Source organism: Schistocerca nitens, chromosome 6 (genome assembly GCF_023898315.1).
Source record: "Schistocerca nitens isolate TAMUIC-IGC-003100 chromosome 6, iqSchNite1.1, whole genome shotgun sequence".
In the NCBI taxonomy this organism is placed as follows: Eukaryota; Metazoa; Arthropoda; class Insecta; order Orthoptera; family Acrididae; genus Schistocerca; species Schistocerca nitens.
In genome coordinates, this window is record NC_064619.1 from 97,501,820 (window position 1) to 97,521,642 (window position 19,823).

At 41.9% G+C, this 19,823-nt stretch overlaps 1 protein-coding gene across 1 annotated transcript in view; it reads left to right on the forward strand.

Annotated features, from left to right (window-relative positions):
- The window catches only part of LOC126263242 (zwei Ig domain protein zig-8-like), a 253,264-nt gene that overhangs the window by 35,137 nt on the left and 198,304 nt on the right, over positions 1–19,823 (forward strand). Inside the window, exon 3 of the mRNA XM_049960327.1 lies at positions 7,318–7,565. Within this exon, the coding sequence (XP_049816284.1) occupies positions 7,318–7,565 (248 nt within the window). The remainder of the gene's footprint in view (positions 1–7,317; positions 7,566–19,823) is intronic.

Here is a 19,823-nt window from a genome sequence, read left to right on the forward strand (position 1 = left end):
AATTTACCACATTAACATATAGAGAGGAATAGATTCCTTACCTGGAGACATAGGTTACAGACATACGAAACTGGTTTAAAAAACCAATACTGGAGAAGTACTTACCTAAGAGAACGTGACCTCTCACCCTTTTTGCACGCTTGGTGGCGTTCACTTTACTGGTAGTGCGCGTAACATAAATAGGTGGACTACATCTATATCTACATTTACACAGATACACCACAAGCCACCGAACAGTGGATGGCGAAGGGTACCCTGTACCCCTACTTGTAATTTCTTTTCCTGATCCGCTCGCGAACTGAACGAGGGAAAACTGAGTGTTGTATGCCTCCGCATGAGCCCTTATTTCTCGTATCTCTTCTTCGTGGTCCTTACGCGCAGTGTATGTTGGCGACAGTAGAATCGTTCGGCAGTCAGCTTCAAATGCAGGTTCTTTAAATGTTCTCGATACTATGTGATGCTTGAGTTTCTCCCGGCGTATTTGATAATCTAAATATCCAACGGGCACAATATTTCGACGATCATACATGTCGCCATCATCAGGTGAACTGACGGACTGAGCTCCTGTGAACGTGCCGGTACGCACTCTCGGGGAAAATCGCCCGCATTTTGAAGAAACACCGGGTCGGAACTGTGATTTGTCCTCCGAATAAAACTCGTGCACTGGTGGGGAGCGCAAAAGATGACCTCGGTTTGAGGAAGGCCGGCGTGTACCAGATTCCGTGTCAATGTGGCAAGTCATTTATTGGTCAGACGATGCGTACCGTCGAGAATCTATGCCGTGAACACCAGAGGCACACTCGACTGATATATCCGAGCAAGTCGGAGGTCGCTGAACATTGTTTGTCGGAAAATCACGGTATGGAGTATGAACGCACTAGGATTCTGGTATAGACGTCGAGATACTGGGACAGCGTTGTTAGAGAGGCCATCGAAATTCGCACCAATGACGACCTCATAATCCGTTAGCAAGGCTTGGGAACCAGCGATTGGGTTAATCAAGAGTAAATCGAGCAAACGTATAGTTGTGACGACCACGGCCGACAGAGCCATCACACCGACGTCATCTCAGACGCCGTAGCAATCTGTTCCACCGCGCGACCGTGGCGCGGGGCGCGGACGGCGGGGGGAGTGCGCCGCGGGCGGAGGGTAGTTAAATCGGTCGCCGCTGCGAACGAACCCAGCTCCCCCTGAGCAGCCACAGCGTACGGATCTCCGTACCGGCACGTTCACAGGAGCTCAGTCCGTCAGTTCACCTGATGATGGCGACATGTATGATCGCCGAAATATTGTGCCCGTTGGACACTGTAGACCGGAAGTACACCCGTGGGTATTTTGATTTCTCGATACTGTTTCTCGAAAATAACGTCGCCTTCCCTCCAGGTATTCCCATTTGAGTTTCCTAACCAACAGTGTAACATATGTTGTTCGATCCTACAGTAACTAATATAGCAGCTCGGCTCTGAATTGTTTCGATGTCTTCCTTCAATCGATCTGGTAAGGATCCCAAACACTCTAGCATCAGCGTCCTATTATGCGGTCTCCTTCACAGGTGACCATGCTTTCCTAAACTTCACCCAGTAAACCGAAGTTGACTATTCGCGTTCCCTACCACAGTTGTCACAGGCTCGTTCCATCTCATATCGCTTTGGAAAGTTATGCCAAGAAATTTAAAAGACTTGACTGTGTCAATCAGGACAATAGCAGTACTGTATCAGAACATGACAGTTTCGATCTTCCCACTCATACGCGTTCACTTACATTTTTCCACATTTAGCGCTAGCCGCCATTCATCACACCAAATGGAGATTTTGTCTAAATCGTATTGCATCCTCCAACACTCACTCAACTTCGACACCTTACCGTACATCACGGCATCATCAGCAAACAATGGCAGATTGCAGGCAACCTTGTCAGCCAAATAAGTAATGTATATAGAGAACAACAGTGGTCCTATCACGCTTCCCTGGGGTACACTTGATGATGCCCTTGAGTCCTATGAACACTGGCCGTCGAGGGCAATCTACTGTGTTATATTACTTAAGAAGTCTTCGAGCCACTCACATATCTGTGAACTTATTCCATATGCTCGTACCTTCGTTAACAGCCTGCAGTGGGGCACCGTGTCAAATGCTTCCCGAAATCCAGGAACACGGAATCTACCTGATGCTCTTCGTCCAAAGTTCTAAGCTGTTTTCTAAAACCATGAACATAAGCTCCTCAGTCTCATGTAAGTTTATTATATTCGGACTGATACTACGCATGTTCAGGGATTCTGCACCAAAAAGAAATTGGAGATATTGCTCTGTAATTTTGCGGGTCCGTTCTTATATCTTTCTTTACATACTGGAGTCACCTGCGCTTTTTTCAAATCGGTTGAGTCTTTGCGCTTGGCGGGATATTCACAATAAATACAAGCTAGGCAAGGGGTCAATGCCGTAGAGTACTCTTTGTGAAATCGAACTGGGATTCCATGCGGACCTGGTGATTTATTTGCTTTCAAGTCTTTCAGTTGTTTGCCTATACCATGTATGCTTATTACTATGCCCTCCATTCGGGAGTCTGTCCGAAGCTCAAATGAAGATATGTTTTTAGGATTCTCTTGTGTGAACGATTTCTTGAACGTGAAATTTAAAACTTCGTCTTTCGTTTTGCTATCTTCAACTGCCACTCCGAACTGCTCAACAAGGGACTAAATGGAAACATTAGAGCCGCTTATCGATTTTTACATACGACCAGAATTTTCTAGGATTCTCCGGCAGATCTTTTGCTAAGGTGTGACGGTGGCAGCTGCTATATGATTCGCTCACAGTCTTTCTCCCTGATACTCGAAACTCTACTAACGTTCACCAGCCGTCTCCGTAACTAGCAACGGTGTTTATAAGGGTTTTCCAAGATGAAGCTCGATTTTGGAACAAATATTCATGATGTAATAAATTAATTATCAAATTGACTTCAGACCTTTCAGTACAACTTTAAAATTGATCAATGTATTTTATAAGTAAAAATTAGCACCCCAAGGACGCTACACGACATCGACGACAGCCCATCGCGGAGTGCGAGGTCGGTTAGTGGGAGCTGTGAACGCCCTAATTTTCAACCTAGAACAAAAATTCAACAACTGCTTTGAGACATTATATTGTCTAAATCAGTACTTAACATATATATAAAAGTATTCCTTAATAAAATGGTGACTCTCTGAAACAAAAGTCAATGTTTTCTACAAAAACTGAAATTAAAATTTATCGCAAAATTCCTATGTAATACAGTAGTAAAAACACTGACCTACAAGTTACAAAACGGCCTAATGTAATTGTATGTATATTTCATGAGCTAGAGTTCCCGTCATCTTGAAAGACGTTATCAGTATAAGATTTTCACTCTGCAGCGGAGTGTGCACTGATATGAAACTTTCTGGCAGATTAAAACTGTGTGACCGACCGAGACTCGAACTCGGGTCCTTAGCCTTTTCCGGTCACTTGCAAGGAAGCTTCGTTTGAAAGACTTTTTTTTAGGGATTTTAAATTTAACTTGTATCGTTTATAATATTGGAACTGAAATACCCTTTAATCGCTCTGTTTTTCGCCGAGGTCAGAAGACTGTCACTTTGACGAAATTACTTCGTTTCGGTGGCTTCTGAATAGCAACCGGAACGTTCTGTGATTACTTTTCGAACTATTTCTATCAGTGTAAATATGCTTGTTATCATTTTCAGGCACTCGCGTTTTTACTTCGCATAAAAAACAATATACATGATAAGTTAAAAAGACACGAGGCAATCACGTGCTTTCAGACTGTTTACCATAAATGAATCATGTCACGAAGAGAAAGCTTTTTGAGAATTCCCTCTGTGATACCATCCGGTACTAAGGGATTCCCATTTCGTAGATAGTTGTTAGAGTATTCCACCGGTTGCTTTCGAGCGCTCGGATGCACCAGACCCCATGCACTGTATCACGGATTTAACCTATTAGCATTTGTAGCACACTTTATGGTAATGAATCGTAAAAATAGATTATTTAAAGAACATTAATCTGATTTGATCCATTATTAAAAGTATTTGAAAGCCGGCGACAGTGAAAACGATACGTTTGTTTATAAATAATTCTTCTGTTACCTGTCACGATTTTATTTATTTTCTTATCACACGATGCGTTTCGGGAAATCATTCCCATTTGCGAGTGCGTTTTTGTGTATTTTATGCCATTTCTATGTGATGTTGTCAATGTGTGAGAGTCTGCTTCATTTTGTTGACTTTACTGCTGTATACAAGAAAGAGGCGATTTTTGGTTGGTTACCGATCATTTTGTGAAGTTCGTGGCAAACTTTAGAAGAAACTGTAAGTACAAATTCTTTCAAAGTTCACCACTAACTTCGTGTAAGGATCGATAACGAACCAAAGGTCGCATGTATCTTATATATTATAGTAAAGTCAACGAAATGAAGTACTCTGTCACACAACGACAACATCACATAAAAATGGCATAAAACACACAGACACGCACTCGAAATGGGAATCATTTCCTGATACGCATCGTGTGGAATGTAAATAAACAAAATCGTGACTGGCAGCAGAAGAATTATTTATAAAGGAACTTAAAGAACATTTTAAGCCAACAAGAAAATGGATCATGGAAAATTTTTATCCTGTTCTACTCCCACTTAAATTGTTCTCTCCTTGTAAAACGTATGCCTCATTTATACTAAATTACAACTGAGAGTTGTTTGTGCGTAGAGTTACTATGAGAGACATGTCTTGTTATCTGTAACGTATTAAACGTGCTGGGTCTTTTCATATTTTTCCAATGTTACTTTAAAAGTTACCTCTGATTAATAAATATACTAATGGAAAGAAATCGCAAGCCAAAAAATGGAGCTGTGCGACGTAAATGAACGTTGATGAACGTCTGAAAGATAATGCTGTCAAATTTCGCGCCAGTCGCATATGAATGGCACTAGTAACACCACTATGAGGATGCAAATCAGATTTGCTTTAAATACCGGCTGCAACGATCTCAGCATTGTTTCCTACGAGCATCGAGATGGTGTGTTGACATTAGTCAAGAATGCCCTTAAGGTGACAAAGACACTACTATCAGCTCCTCACTGAGTTTGAACGAGGTCGTGTAATAGGGCTAAGAGAAGCTCGATGTTCCTTCTCCGATACTGTAGAAATATTTGGCAGGATTGTAACCATTGTACATGAATGCCGGCAGCGGTGGTCACTAGAATGAACCGTCGCGAGAAGTGGGAAAACCATTGTGTTCGGCTTCTGACTCTGGCGGAACGTACTGTATCTACGTCAGCTATCTGAGCAGCAATTAGCACCACTGTGACGTAACGGACTGTTACGAATCGGATACTGGAAGCACAGCTTCGAGCATGACACTTCAGTGGTGTTCAAGCCAGAACCCATTGAAGGGCAATTTGGAGGTCTGTTGTGTTTTCTGATGAAAGCCGGCCCTGCCTCAGTGCCACTGATGGCATTTGTTGGTTAGAAGGATGGCAGTTGAATGCCTAAAACCATTGTATCAGCGTGCAAGGCATGCTGTGCATACACCTTGAGTGTGGTCTGTGTTGCGATATCTTATGACAGCAGGAGCATACTCGTTTTTGTGCCACGCACCCAGACTGAAAATTTGTACGTCAGTCTGGGAGTTCGACCTCTTGTGCATTCCAGAGGGTTTTGAAGTTGGTAACGCTCTGCCGAATATCGCTTTTGTAATCCAACGTGCTCTACAGAGTGACAACATGTTTCCTTGGCCTGGTAAGTTATCAGTTCTGTCTCCAGTCAAGCACATATGAGACATAATCGGACAGTATCTCCAGCGTCGCCCAGAAAAAGAAGCCACCAAGTTTGTATAGCAAAATGTCTGCACGGTTTCATGTTTCCGTTCAACATTCTGGTGGCTACAACGCCTATTAACGTACCAGCGTTTCAGATTTCTAATGGCTTACCTCTCACGTATATTAACCTATGATCGTGCAACGTTAAACACCTTACACAGAAAAGTGTACTTGAAAATTTTCGTTTTTCTGCATTAATTATATTTTGGCGTTGAGATTTTATTCCGTCAGTGTGTAAACATACGTAATCACGTGTTTTATGGGGTTGTTCCCACTCCTTACCAACTTATCATAACAGATGACAACTAATGTAAATGTATTTTTCGTAGCGTGCAGGGACCATCCTAGATATGCACATACGAGGGGTGTCCAGAAAGTAAGTTTCGATGGGTCGCAAAATGGAAACGACTATGAAAATCTGACAAAGCTTTGCACAGGTGTGTTGGGCAGTGTCTCTAGTATGACCCTACATAGCATCACGTCGCTCTCCTCATTTCTGAGTTCACAGCGAGCGCGTAAAGTTGTCTAGAAAATAGTATCTCCCGCCAAGTACGAGGGCCTGGTGAAAAATTTCGCCTGAAGCTATGCAGCCAACATTACGTAACTGTTATCGGTTTTTCCTTCAAGACAATTCTCAGCCGCGTTCTGCAGGGGCAATGAAGATGCTCCTTCATCGTTTTCAATTGGAAATGTTCAATTCCCACAATACACCCCGTAATTATCTCCCTCTGCCTTTTATCTCGGCTCACATGAACAGCTGGCTTTGAAGACATCATTTTGGCACAGACAACGAGCTGTAGGCCAGCGTAGAGAATTGTCGGAAAGCACTGGCGGCTGCCTTCTATGATGAGCGTATTGGAAAGTTGGTGCAACGCTACGACAAATGTCTAAGTCAGAACGGCGGCTATGTATAGTAGTAGCTGGAAGGTGTAGCTACATATTACAAATATAACATTTATGATTTTCACTGTGGGTTCCATTTCGCGATCAATCGGTACTTTCTGGACAGCCCTCGTATATACAGAACTAGCACTTTCTACCAGAGAGCGATGTAAATGCGAATGGTTCTACAGCCAATGTATGTTGAATAAAGTACTTTCCCTTCATCTGATTTCGAAGACGTATGACGTATTTGCTGGCGAAGCCTTTAAATCGATTAGCATTCGCATGTCGGATCTTGTATGTTATTTGCTACTGGCCAACACAGCATATGGGCAACAGCCGAAACACCACCTGTGCTGTGGCCAACTTATCGATTTCAAGTCGTCCCATGTTTGCGCGGCAGCCACGGATACTGCAGATGGGAGTAAATAAATAAAAGTTTCAGCAGCGTGAAGAGCGAGGATAGCTGTCCTATTGCTCAAGTGGATTTTATCCGAACTGCGTAACAATGCTTTGTACAGTAGGATAGCCCCTGACCCCTAATCCGTCTACGCTGTCCCTCGTTGACGACGGCTGACCTTTCGGCAGGTGCGGCCTGGAGCGCGGCGCCCGCCCCGCGGCAGACGCGGCCGCCGGCGCTGGCGGTGCCGCTGGCCGCCGCCCTGGTGGCCGCCGCCCCCACGGAGGCGGCGCCGGGGGCGGACTGGCCGCTCGACGCGTCCGACGTGCCGCCTCCTGCCGTGCGTTTCGTCACCGACAACTCCAGCATCGTCACCGCGCAGACCGGCTCCACGGCACTCATCCCCTGCGTTGTCAGCAACCTGGGTGACGGCATGGTGAGTCCGTGTTGCATCAGTTCTGTCTAGCGATAACAGCAGTCGGTATAGAAGAGATAGGGGATCAAGTATTAGAATTTAGACGAGCTTTGGAAGACTTAAGGTCATAAAAGGCAGTAGGGATGTATAACACTAGGTTAGAATTTCTAAAAACATTGAAGTAAATGGCAACAAAACGATTATTCATTTTGGTTTGTGGAATTTCTGATCCTGGCAATATACCACCTGACTTTCCGAGAAACATCATCCACACAAAAACCTCCTGGCAGATTAAAACTGTGTGCCGGACCGAGACTCGAACTCGGGACCTTTGCCCGCGAAAGGTATAGGTCCCGAGTTCGAGTCTCGGTCCGGCACACAGTTTTAATCTGCCAGGAAGTTTCATATCAGCGCACACTCCGCTGTAGAGTGAAAATTTCATTCTAGAATCATGCACACAATTCTGAAAATGGAAAGAGCTGACAAGTGCGAGAATTATCGCTCAACCAGCCTAAAAGCTCATACATCCAAGCTGCTTACAAGTATAACATAAAGAAAAACGGAAAAGAATATTAAAGAGCCGTTAGATGACAATCAGTGTCCGTTAGGAAAGGCAATTCGGACGTTGCCTTTGATAATCGAAGTGAGACTATGATTTGTACAACAACAAAAAAGTTCGAAAATGTCAAACAGTGCACGATGATCGAAATTCTGAGGAAAATAGGTGTAAGCTATAGCGAAAGGCGAATAACATACAATATGAAACTTCCTGGCAGATTAAAACTGTGTGCCCGACCGAGACTCGAACTCGGGACCTTTGCCTTTCGCGGGCAAGTGATAAGATTCGCTCCTCACATTGCGATCCTGAGCTTAGGTGAAGAGGAATTAAAGGATGTGTGAATGGGATGAACAGTCTAATGAGTAAAAAATATGGATTAAGAGTAAAACGATGAAAGACGAAAGTGACGAGAAGTAACAGTAATGAGAAGAGCGAGAAGCTAATATCAGTATTGGTGATCACGAAGTAGATGAAGTTAAGGAATTCTGCTACCTAGGCAGCAAAATAACCAATGACGGGCGGAACAGGAGGTACATCAAAAGCAGACTAGTAGCAGCAAAGACGGTATTCCGACCAAGAGAAGTGTACTAGTATCAAACATAGGCCTTAATTTGAGGAAAAAATTTCTGAGAATGTACGTTTTGAGCATAGGTTTGTATGGTACTGAAACATGGGCATTGGCAAAACTGGAGCAGAGTAGAAGCATTTGAGATTTAGTGTTGCAGCAGGAAATTAGGTGGACTGACAAGGTATGGAATGAGAAGATTCCCCAGAGAACCGGCGAGGAAAGAATAAATGGAAAACTCTATTGGCAAGGAGCAGGGACAGGGTGCAGGATATCTCTTATGACATCACGGAACAATATCCAGTAACTAGAGAAAGTCGTGCAGTGTAAAAACTTTAAACGAGGGATGATAGTAGAGGGAGCTGTAGAGGACAAGAAACCGTAGAGGAAGACAGAGATTGGAATCTATCCACGAAATAATTGAGGACGTAGGTTGTAATTGCCACTCTGGGATGAAGAGGTTCGTGGCGAGCCCAATCAAACCAGTCAGCAGACTGATGACTCAAAAGAAAAAAAGAAACCGATTTCGACACAGAAAACTGTTGGAATATCTTCGGAAAAATCAGTCATATAGTGGTTATTTGGAAGTGCCACCTCAGAAAATGTTCTTCCACAAAACAGTAAGGGGAGGAGATGTTTCACGTGCTCTTCAGGATTTAGCAACGACACTACCGTAAGTCGCGACGGTATTTTGATTTATTGGATGCTCTCGTCAATTTTTCCCAATGTTTGGCCAGTATTTTCGTCTAAACTACACCAATTATCCCACATTATTTGATTTACGTAATAAATTTCTGGTCTGTACCTTACTGATATTCCCTGTCAATACCCCTTCTAGTGACAAGTTACCCATTCCTGGGATCTGAGGAATCTATCTTCATTAAGGACATTTACTTCTCGTCTAATGTGTGCAGTATTTACATTAGCTGTACTGTTAGCGTTTAACGTTATTTGAATGCGCGTCATTTGAAGTTATTCCAGTGTCCTTTTTCCTGGATTTTCAATGGCGCTTCTCTTTCATACAATTCTGTACTTTCAGAAAACTTTTCGCCATTCCCATGTCAATATCTAATACTAACTGTCTTCCTTTATTTAAGCAAACGCTCTCTACCAGTGCAAATCTACTTCTGACACCTTTTTGAAGGTCTTCTCTATGGTCTTAAATGAGCCATTCTATTTTCAGGTGCATAGCAGATAAAATTCTTTTTTTTTGCAAATATAAATTCCACTGCTGCACCTTACCACCATATTTTCTCTTTTTATAAATAGTCCATACTTTGAAACTATGTCTGGGTTCACAGCCCAGATCTCAAGACCTGCTGTATAAAATTATAGTCGATAGTGTCAGCATAAAGATACAATATCTTATAAATTTCACTATAGCATATTTATACTGATACTACTTCATGTAATAGACAACAGAAACTTAATGTCTACAAAACATAAAATGTAGCTTAGGTCACAGTTAATTCTGCACACCTGTTTCCGTATATGCTCTGATACCGGCCGTGCTTCGCTCAGTGTGTAATCGTACTTTCTGAATCGCACAGTCGTTTCACATCATCCGCTACAGCAGGGCTTAACAACTGGCCGGTTTCGAGCGCGAGTACTCGCGTCTGCTCAGGCACATGCTCGCGAGCAGGTGCAAGGTCGTGGTGTATGGAGGGCGGGGAGGGAGGGTAAATGCGCGCGCACGTATGAATAGGACCGCAGCGTGCCTATTGAATTCGCGCCGACTGTGTAACGTTAAAAGTACTACGATCAGCTCTAACAGTCACATCGCTGATTAAGAATCATGTCAAGTCGCCGTTGTGTAACCCCAACCATGCTTTCGCAGTTCAACCACCATTGGGAGGAATGGTATCTGTTTACAGAAAAAGATGGTGTTGTAAAATGTTTAGTATGTCACAAAACGCTGAATTCTTTTAGGCAATTTAATTTGCAGCGACATTATATGTCGTACCACGCGAAAGACTATGGAAGTGGAAAATGTGATGGACCAGATCGTGCACAGGAAGTTATTAAACTTAAAAGGAAGCTATCCAAAGAAGATCTGGATGACGAAGAAAAATCAACTGAGGCAGCTCTCAGAGTAAGCTATAAAATTGCTTTGTTTTTAGCAAAATCCCTGCGCCCCTTCACTGATGGCGATTTAATAAAAGATGTTTGATAGTTGCAGCGGAACATTTGTGTCCATCTCAAGTTGAACAGTTTCGGATTGTGCCATTATCGGACATGACCATTATGCGTCGCATACAGGACATGGCAGAAGACGTTTAGAGCCTGCTTGCAAATATCTATACAGATTTTATGGCGTATTCTCTAGCTCTGGACGAAAGTGTTGATATCACTGGAACAGCGCAGCTTTCCATATTTATTAGAGGTGTTAATAGAGATCTTCAGGTGAGGAAGGAAGGAACTCGATGTAGTAGCCATGAAGAACACTACAACCGGAGGTGATATTTTAAGTAGTTTTGAAGAAAGTGTTGAAAATATAGGATTGTCGTGGAATTCTTTAGTTTCTGTGTCTACAGACGGTGCACCAGCGATGACAGGGAAAAAATTAGGTTTCGTTGCGTTGTTGAAGGAGAAAATGCAAAAATTGACCGTGCCGAATGAGATAAGGGGCGTTCACTGTGTGATCCACCAGGAAAACGTATGTGCAAAGAGTATCACTCTAAAAAATGTGATGAGTGTTGTTGTTCGTACAACCAATTATATAAGGTAGCATGGGCTACAATACAGGCAATTTAAAAGCTTTCTTGAGTATGTAGAAAGCCAGTATGGTAGCCTGCCTTATTACAGCGAGGTCCGCTGGCTTAGTCCTGGCGAATTATTAAATCGAATTTTTGCCTATTAGATGAGATAAATATGTTCATGGAAATAAATAACATGTGTGTTGCTGAATTGAAAGAGCCTTCATGGAAATGTGATCTCGCGTTCTTAGCAGATTTAACTAGCCATCTGAATGCTTTGAACATTTCACTACAAGGTAAAGATCTGCTAATTACTCATTTCTTAGATCGAATACGAGCTTTTAAAATGAAATTGACACTTTGGCTGAGTCAGCTGGAAACAGGAAATCTAGCTCATTTTCCTAAATTATCATCCATGCAAGATGTTCACAAAGACTTTGAACGTTATTCACATAGTTTAGTTGCCCTTAAGGAAGAATTTGATCAACGCTTTCAAGATCTGACAGCACTAGACAGTGATTCTGATCTGTTCTCCTCTCCATATTCAGAGAATATTGAAGAGATTCGTCCTGAGCTGCAACTAGAAATTATTGACCTGCAGTGTGAAAGAGAATACAGAGACAAATTTCAGAACAAGAAAAACATTTTGGAATTTTACAGAGACTTCCCTCAGGATAGATTTCGTCATTTGCACAAACTGGCGGCTACAATAATATCAATGTTCGGTTCCATGTATGTTTGTGAATAACTGTTCTCTGCAATGAAATGTAACAAGACGCGCCTGAGAAACGCATTATCTGATCGAAATTTAAACTGCACGCTGCGCCTACGATGCACAAGAACAATTACTCCGAACATAGGCGCAATTGTAAAGGGCAAAAAGTACAAGATAACAGAGAATCCCACACTTCAGTGACACCTTTTATTGTGTAACAGTTCACAAATTAATACGAATGTAGAGGCATACACTAAGCTAATAAAATTATGTGGCACGTGTACATTCTCCTTTATTTGTTTCATTTGTCGCAGTAATAATTCGTGGGTGATATCCCTGCAGGTGGCCGCGGATTTACATTGACTGGCGGCAGCTATTGTGTGCCCCACGTGACTCTCCCCACTCTCCGCTCTGGTCCGGTAGTAGGGGTAGCGTGCTCGCGCTACTCCGTGCTCGCGCCTTGCTGCTCACAGCTTGCTCCGCGAGCACGTATGTTGTGAAGCCCTGCGCTACAGTGTTGATCCAAATTTTATGTTAAACAATGCGATATACCCCCAACTACCACTCTTCATTCCCCTCGTCTGTGCTATATCATTATGCCGTATGCTGTTCATTCTATTCCATATGTTTTGCAATTGTTCCTGTCATCGTGCTATGCTCCGTACACAACGGCACTATGTATGTGCTTCGCACGCTGTTTATTTTTGTAAATCATTCAGCAAATCGACTTTTAAATTCACTTAAGTAGGATCCCTGACTAATAGCCAGAAGCGCACTAGCACACAGAACCGTCAGGAAAAATTTTCTTCAAATATCGCGATGCCCTCATTGTAATTAAAGAAGTCAATTCTTCCTCAGTGCTTTCAGTTGCTTGGAATTGTATTCATTAATTTAGTTAACAATGTGTTATTTGTATTGGAAATATACGAGTATAGTTACTCTAGACACAGGGATTTTAGATCACGTTTTGCATACTACGATCTCTGGTAATCATCACAAATAAAAGACTGTTAGTGACGGATATGGTAGCCTACCCAGTTGTGCTATTGGTCGGTATTAGAAGGCTTTTTGTACCAATAGCGCAGAAGAACAGCATGAAAAAGTAAGTTATTATTTCTAAAGTTCCATCAGGTTAAATTTCATAAATTCGATTTAATTTTACATTACTTCAACATAAATCATGAAGTATAAAAACCCAGTGAATTAACAGTACACATTAATATACGGTTGCTGAAACAAACGGTTTTAAATCCTTACGGAAAGTGTGGTTGACTCATTTACACAACAACACAACCAGTTTGATTTGATCCCTTCGTCAACATACAGTGTGGTTCAGGCCACAGGACTGCCAAAACCAGCTTACACAGACGTCAATTACAATTTGGATGTACATATTCAAGTTAACCGAATTACTCTTGCCATCCTATCGGTGACTACCCACACCCACTGATTATAATACTGGCACTTGCCTAACATACACTTACAGCAAAACGGACACAATTTCGAAGTACTTGAAGAAACTTCCCAAAATCTTAATAACAACTGTCATCATAGCCATGAGTACTAACTCTGGTCAACGTGTTGTATTAGCAAGCAAACAGCATACAACTTTAGTCCACCTGTATTCTAAAAGACTCGATAATATTTACAATAAAAGGGGTATGCTCTCTTATACGCAACAGTGCCCCTTAACAGTCTCCTGCAGTGCGCTCAACAAGTGCGCCAAATACGAGTATATTAGATTTACGCTAGGCTAAGACAGACACACACATGCACATCTATATATACATACACTGCTCGTGACGTTTATAATGCGCAATCCAGTGTCAACAGAAAGCATCTGTTTATTTCTCATTACGAACAAAATTATTTTATATCGGAATCTTGCGAGATCTTTCAATGGAGCACTTTCAAGTTACTATATTATGGCATTTGTTTTACGAGTATGTGTTAAGAGGGACATTAGAACTTAATAAACAGCTGTCCTATAGCGACTCAGTTATGCATTAGCGCGCACCAGGGCAGTGCTTTTGCTGCTGGAGTACTGTTTCTTTATTGAGTTTTAGTGTCCCTTTTAATACTTACCGATAAAACAGATATCGTACTACACTAACCTCGAATCGCCCTGTCAAATGAGCATGCAAAATTGCAACCTTTTTAGGTGTAATGAGAAAGAAACCGGCGCTTTGCATCGACACTTGGCGTGGCTTGAAAGTAGTGGTAAGCTCTGTTTGTTTGGGCTGACTCCAGATACACAATGCAAAAACGAAATTTGAAATAACTGTCAAAACAAAAGAAAAATGCCCTGGGTGTCTCATACGAGAGACACGTTATACACATATACACTAAAGCAGCAAAGAAACTCGTATTGGCATGCATATTCAAGTACTGAGATGTGTAAACATGCACAATACGGCGCTGCGAACGGCAACGCCTGTGTAAGACAACAGTGTCTGGAGCAGTTAGATTGGTTACTGCTGCTACAATAGCAGGTTATCAAGATTTAAGGAAGTTAGAACGTCATTTTATAGTCCGCGCACGAGCGATGGGACACAGAATCTCAGAGATGAAATGTGGATTTTCCCGTACGACCATTTCACGAGTGTACCGTCAATTTCAGGAATACGGTAAAACATCAAATTTCCGACATCGCTGCGGCCGGAAAAAGGTCCTACAAGAACGGGACAAACGACGACTGAAGAGAATCGTTCAACGTGACAGAAGTGCAACTCTTCCGCAAATTGCTGCAGGTTTCAATGCTGGGCCATTAACAAGTGTCAGCGTGCGTTCGACGACATATCATGGACAGGGGCTTTCGGAGCCACTGGTGTACCCTTGATGACTGAATGACACAAAGCCTTAAGCCTCGGCTTGGCTCGTCAACACCGACAGTGGACTGTCTATGACTGGAAACATGTAGCCTGACCTCGTTTCAAATCGTATCAAGTGGATGGACGTGTACGGATATGGAGACTAGTTCATGGAGCGAATGGACCATGCATTTCAGTCGGAGACTCTTCAAGCTAGTGGAGGCTCTGTAATGTCGTAGGACGTGTGCAGTAGGAGTGGTATGGGGCCCCTGATATATCTAGATACGACTTTGACAGGTTACACCTACGTAAGCATCCTCTCTGATCACCTGTATCCATTCATGACTGTTGGACATTCCGACGGTCTTGGGCAATTCCAGCAGGAAAATGCGACACCCAAACGTCCAGCATTGCTACAGAATGGCTCCAAGAACACTCTTCTCAGCTTAAATACTTCCGCTGGCCACCAAACTCCCTATACATGAACATTATTGAGCACATCTAGGTTGCGTTGCAACGTGCTGTGACCTAGAGGTTTCATGGTGTCAATTCCTTCCATCGCAACTTCAGACATTAGTGAAGTACATGCCACGTCGTTTTGCGGCTCTTCGGAATATATGAGGCAGTGGCAGATAATTTCCTCCAGAATACAAACTAAAATGTTGAGTTATCTCAGTGAACACTGATACAGCTACAAGAGCCATGCAACATACAATGTTATGCGACAGTTTTTCGGAACGTATGTTAATTAATATAAATTCAGATTAGAGACTCACCTCCGACTTGAATAATTAACTACAATCAGACAATTTAACTGGAGTTAAGTGTATGAGAGATGGTTGGTTTCTGTACTAATCTAAAACTAATTTGCATTCTAGTTGGAGGTTAAGGAATCTTCTCGAAGCCAAAGCACACTGGGCGACAGAGATACAGCGCTGAGTCCTTGAATGTCCTTGGACCATTATGTAAAACTGCTGTTGTGCAAACCCTGTTGCCACTTTCACACCAGCGCTACAGCCTGGCGATCCACATAAATTTAAATAATTTCACCGTGCCTAGCCGTAAACTGTATCTCTCTTATGTCGACCTCCTTGTTACCAATCATTTACCTAACTATCAATTTTTGTGTTAACCCAATGTGTAGAAGTAGTACATTTGTGACCCTACTATGTATGTCGAATGTCAGTAATTATCAGAGTGATTTTGCTAAGTAGTCCTGAAGCGAAAAGGAGCAAAGAAGGACATATGGACATCTGGCCTGAGATGAATTGCAAGGCAGCTAGACCAACTTTAAGGTAGAGATATAAGGCCTTTGACAGTGCAGGTTTCCATGGTTCAAAGTACTCGTCATAAAAAACCGGAAAAGTGGTAATGTTCCGTCTACACTCGTGTTTCATTGCTATGGTGGTAATGAACAATCACCACCGGTCCAGCGTCAATGTATGGTCGATATACCTCCACACGGAAGTGTGGAAGTGACCTGTAACAGCATCATGTAATAACCATATTATTCTTCGTACCAACAAAGGCTCATCTTCCGACGGGGATATGCCTCACATGTTAGGTGTTGTGGAAGGATGACAGGTTGTCGCCAAAAATACCTGACCACACACTGAGACTCAAGCGGTGCTGACGGTTCACTGCCAATAAGCTACTAAAACATTAGTACAAACGTACACATTTCCACATACCTGGTGTTTTCTCATTCCTACACTGTCCAAAATCATCATGTTCATTAAAAATGCCGCTGCAGTTTTATGGCGTTTAGTAACATTAGTTATTGCATCAGGCGACATCCTGAAAAGAAAGAAAACTTTGAATAATACCACGAAGTGTTACAAAGGAGGTCAAACCATTTGCCTAAAGTGGATGACTGCAGGTAATATGAAATATGGTAAAAACCAATACTTGCAATTTCAGTACAATGCTGAAGTACCTTTAATTCTTCCTTCCCCTCCCCCCCTCACCCCCAACCCCCCTCACCCCCAACCCCCCGTCCGTATCAGAAGAATTTTACTCCATTCTAAAAGTCATGTCGCTCGCACGATAAACCAATGTAGAAGAAAAAGTCGGAGCCCAAAATTGGATGTAAGTAAGCAGTTGAAAGACGGTGGTAAGGGGGAACAGGATGAAACAGATAAAGGTGTAAACCGGAGTAAACCATACCATGTTCAAGTGGATCCAACTTTACGGAGTACAGAACAGCACCGCGGTAGAGCGCTGATTATCGCGGAAACAAATGACGGGCTACAAGCCTTGTGGCGCATGCGCAGAAGCACTAGGCACACTATGAGTGTAAGGAAATTACTAAATATCGGCTATACGCTAGTTTACAATGACAAACACTACAACAGAAAATATAAACTGGGTACTATTGACAGATCTATATGGTGTACTTTGGGAAACTATCAAAAATGCTCATATCCAACTTCAAATTCGTGTACCTTGCTCGGAACGTATTTCCAGTCACACGTACATCAGAACCCTTTTTCTCTTTATGATTTCAGTGATCGTGTCCTTCAGTTCGTCCTGAATTAGCAAAATGTCAATGAACGTAGAATTAGGATGTGCTATAAGTCCAACGTATTCATTAAATTTCAATATATTATAGGATTTTTCTTCACCTAATTCACAGCATTTAGAAGGAAATTGTGAAATTAGGTCAGTCATCTATAGAACGTATATCCACATCTAAGAACACTTTTATCAGCTGTGAATTATTACGGTTCTTGTCGTAGAGATAGTAGACGAGCGACAGTTCAAAGATGTCATGTGCGATACAGCATATGGTTGTATGCAATAGTTCAAGCAGCTTACTGTATCACCAAAAGATGGAACAAAAGAGAAAATACACTTCTAACTTTTTCCTTCTGAAGATGATGGTTTCTCATAAGTACGAGTACCAAGTCAGTGGCCTTTAAAGAGTATTTAGCTGATTACGTGTAGCTGACAGCAAAACAAATATATTGCCTCTCACATTAGTATAGGAACTACCTTGGAACCAGATATGTTCTTTGTACGTCTGTATATTAGGATTCACCAGTGAAGAAGGTCAACTACATACGACAGAGAGTTGCTGATAGAAATTACAGTTTGTTCATTGTTGAGCAGTTTTTGAAATATGGAAACTGTGTCAAGACAAAAATAAGAAGAAATTAAAGTGAGTAACTCCCCTGACAGTTCATACAGTTCAGCCTGAAGAATTGCTTCTTGTCTATGTATGCAACTGAATCTGAGAAGAATGATGTAAGATACCATCACTGCTTCGCTAACACAGCAACAAGCAATTTACATTTATATAACCCCGTACGAAACATAGGAAACAGTGACATCAGGGCTTAAGATTCAGTTGTTCCTCTCACATGAAAGAGCTGTGCAGTTGTTCAAGGAACCAAGCTGGCATTCACGTTTAGCGGTTTAGCGAAACAACAGCTCGGCTTCCTCCGTATACCGGCTGTCTTAAACCCTGCAACCCCTCGCTCACTTTCAATGAAACGATTTTGAATTACAGTACACGGTTGTAGAACTCTTGAAATTAGCATTTACTATCATTATACTAATTCCAGTTCGACAGCTACTTGACTCTCGACTGAATTATATTTAGTCATTTGAGATATACTGTTTTGAACACGTTCAAGTTTCCATTTCATAATTTTATCATAACGGACACGTACGTCTCATTGTGTTGTATTGTGAGTTACCATCGTATCTGTCCTCTGTTTCCTATTTTGGTGTCCGTAGTAACGTTGTTCACGTTTAGTTGTGCTTCAGACCCATTCCAAGCTCACGTAACCCTGGCAGAAAAAGGAAATTTCCTCTGACAGGCATTATGTTTCGCGTTACCTTTATCTTTTAAAGGGAACGTAATTAGACGCTACCTGTTTCTGTTTCACAGACGGCCTTAAGGCATGCTGAATAAAATATAATATCAAGACTCGATTCCGAAAGGAAGTCACGTTTTCCGATTATTAATTGGACACTGTTGCGCAAGTTCCCTTGAGACTCAATATTTGAGAAACATTTCTCTCTTCAGGTGAGAGTGGAAGCATCGTCGCAGGAACGGTCCACGTATTTCCCACCTTACTGAATCACAAAGGGACAGGTCATATATTTCCAGCTTCGGCTACTGAATCGATCACGAAGTATAAAAGAAAAATGATAAGGGCAGAGCAAATAATAGTGACGTACAGTAACGAGGTTTGAGATAATGCATAACATTTCTTGAATCAGCTTATAAACTGCCCTTCGAAGTTACTTAAAATTAGAAAATGGGAAAATGGCTGTAGCACACAATGACCGGGTTTCTGATTGTGCATAACATTTCTTTTAAAATCGATAGAGACCGTCTTTCGAAGTTGTATGGAAACAAATCATCAAGAATTATAACCTTATTCACAAGCTGTGGCAGATAAGACGCTACAAACAGAACGGTTACATGCAGAAGAAATACTTTTTGTTCATTGTGTTCTACAGCTTTTATAAATTATAGAAATGACATCATGTAACATACTAATTTTCTTCAAATTTTTTGTTATGCGACCGTTTTCGGTCAAAGAAAACTACCCATCACGGATTTTTACTAACAGGAAGACCTATAGCCATCTATAAACCAAGGTGTCACAAATATAATATTTATAAATAATATTTAATCATGCGGAGATACATGTACAGAATATCAGTTACAGAATTAGACTGGAAACGGCCCCGCAATAAAGAAAGATTGAACAGCAGTTTAAGGTGTTACGTGGTACTGTTTCACCATCCACATCTGGTAACTACGTATACATCCCTAAGAAGTAGCTGGCACGAATATTTTAGCAGAGATAGCACACAATCCACTACGACCCAGCGTATATGAGAGAGAGGAAACAGCCATATGTTACTAAATTCCAAAGACTTTCACCATTTCCATATTTCGCACCATCATGATGGCA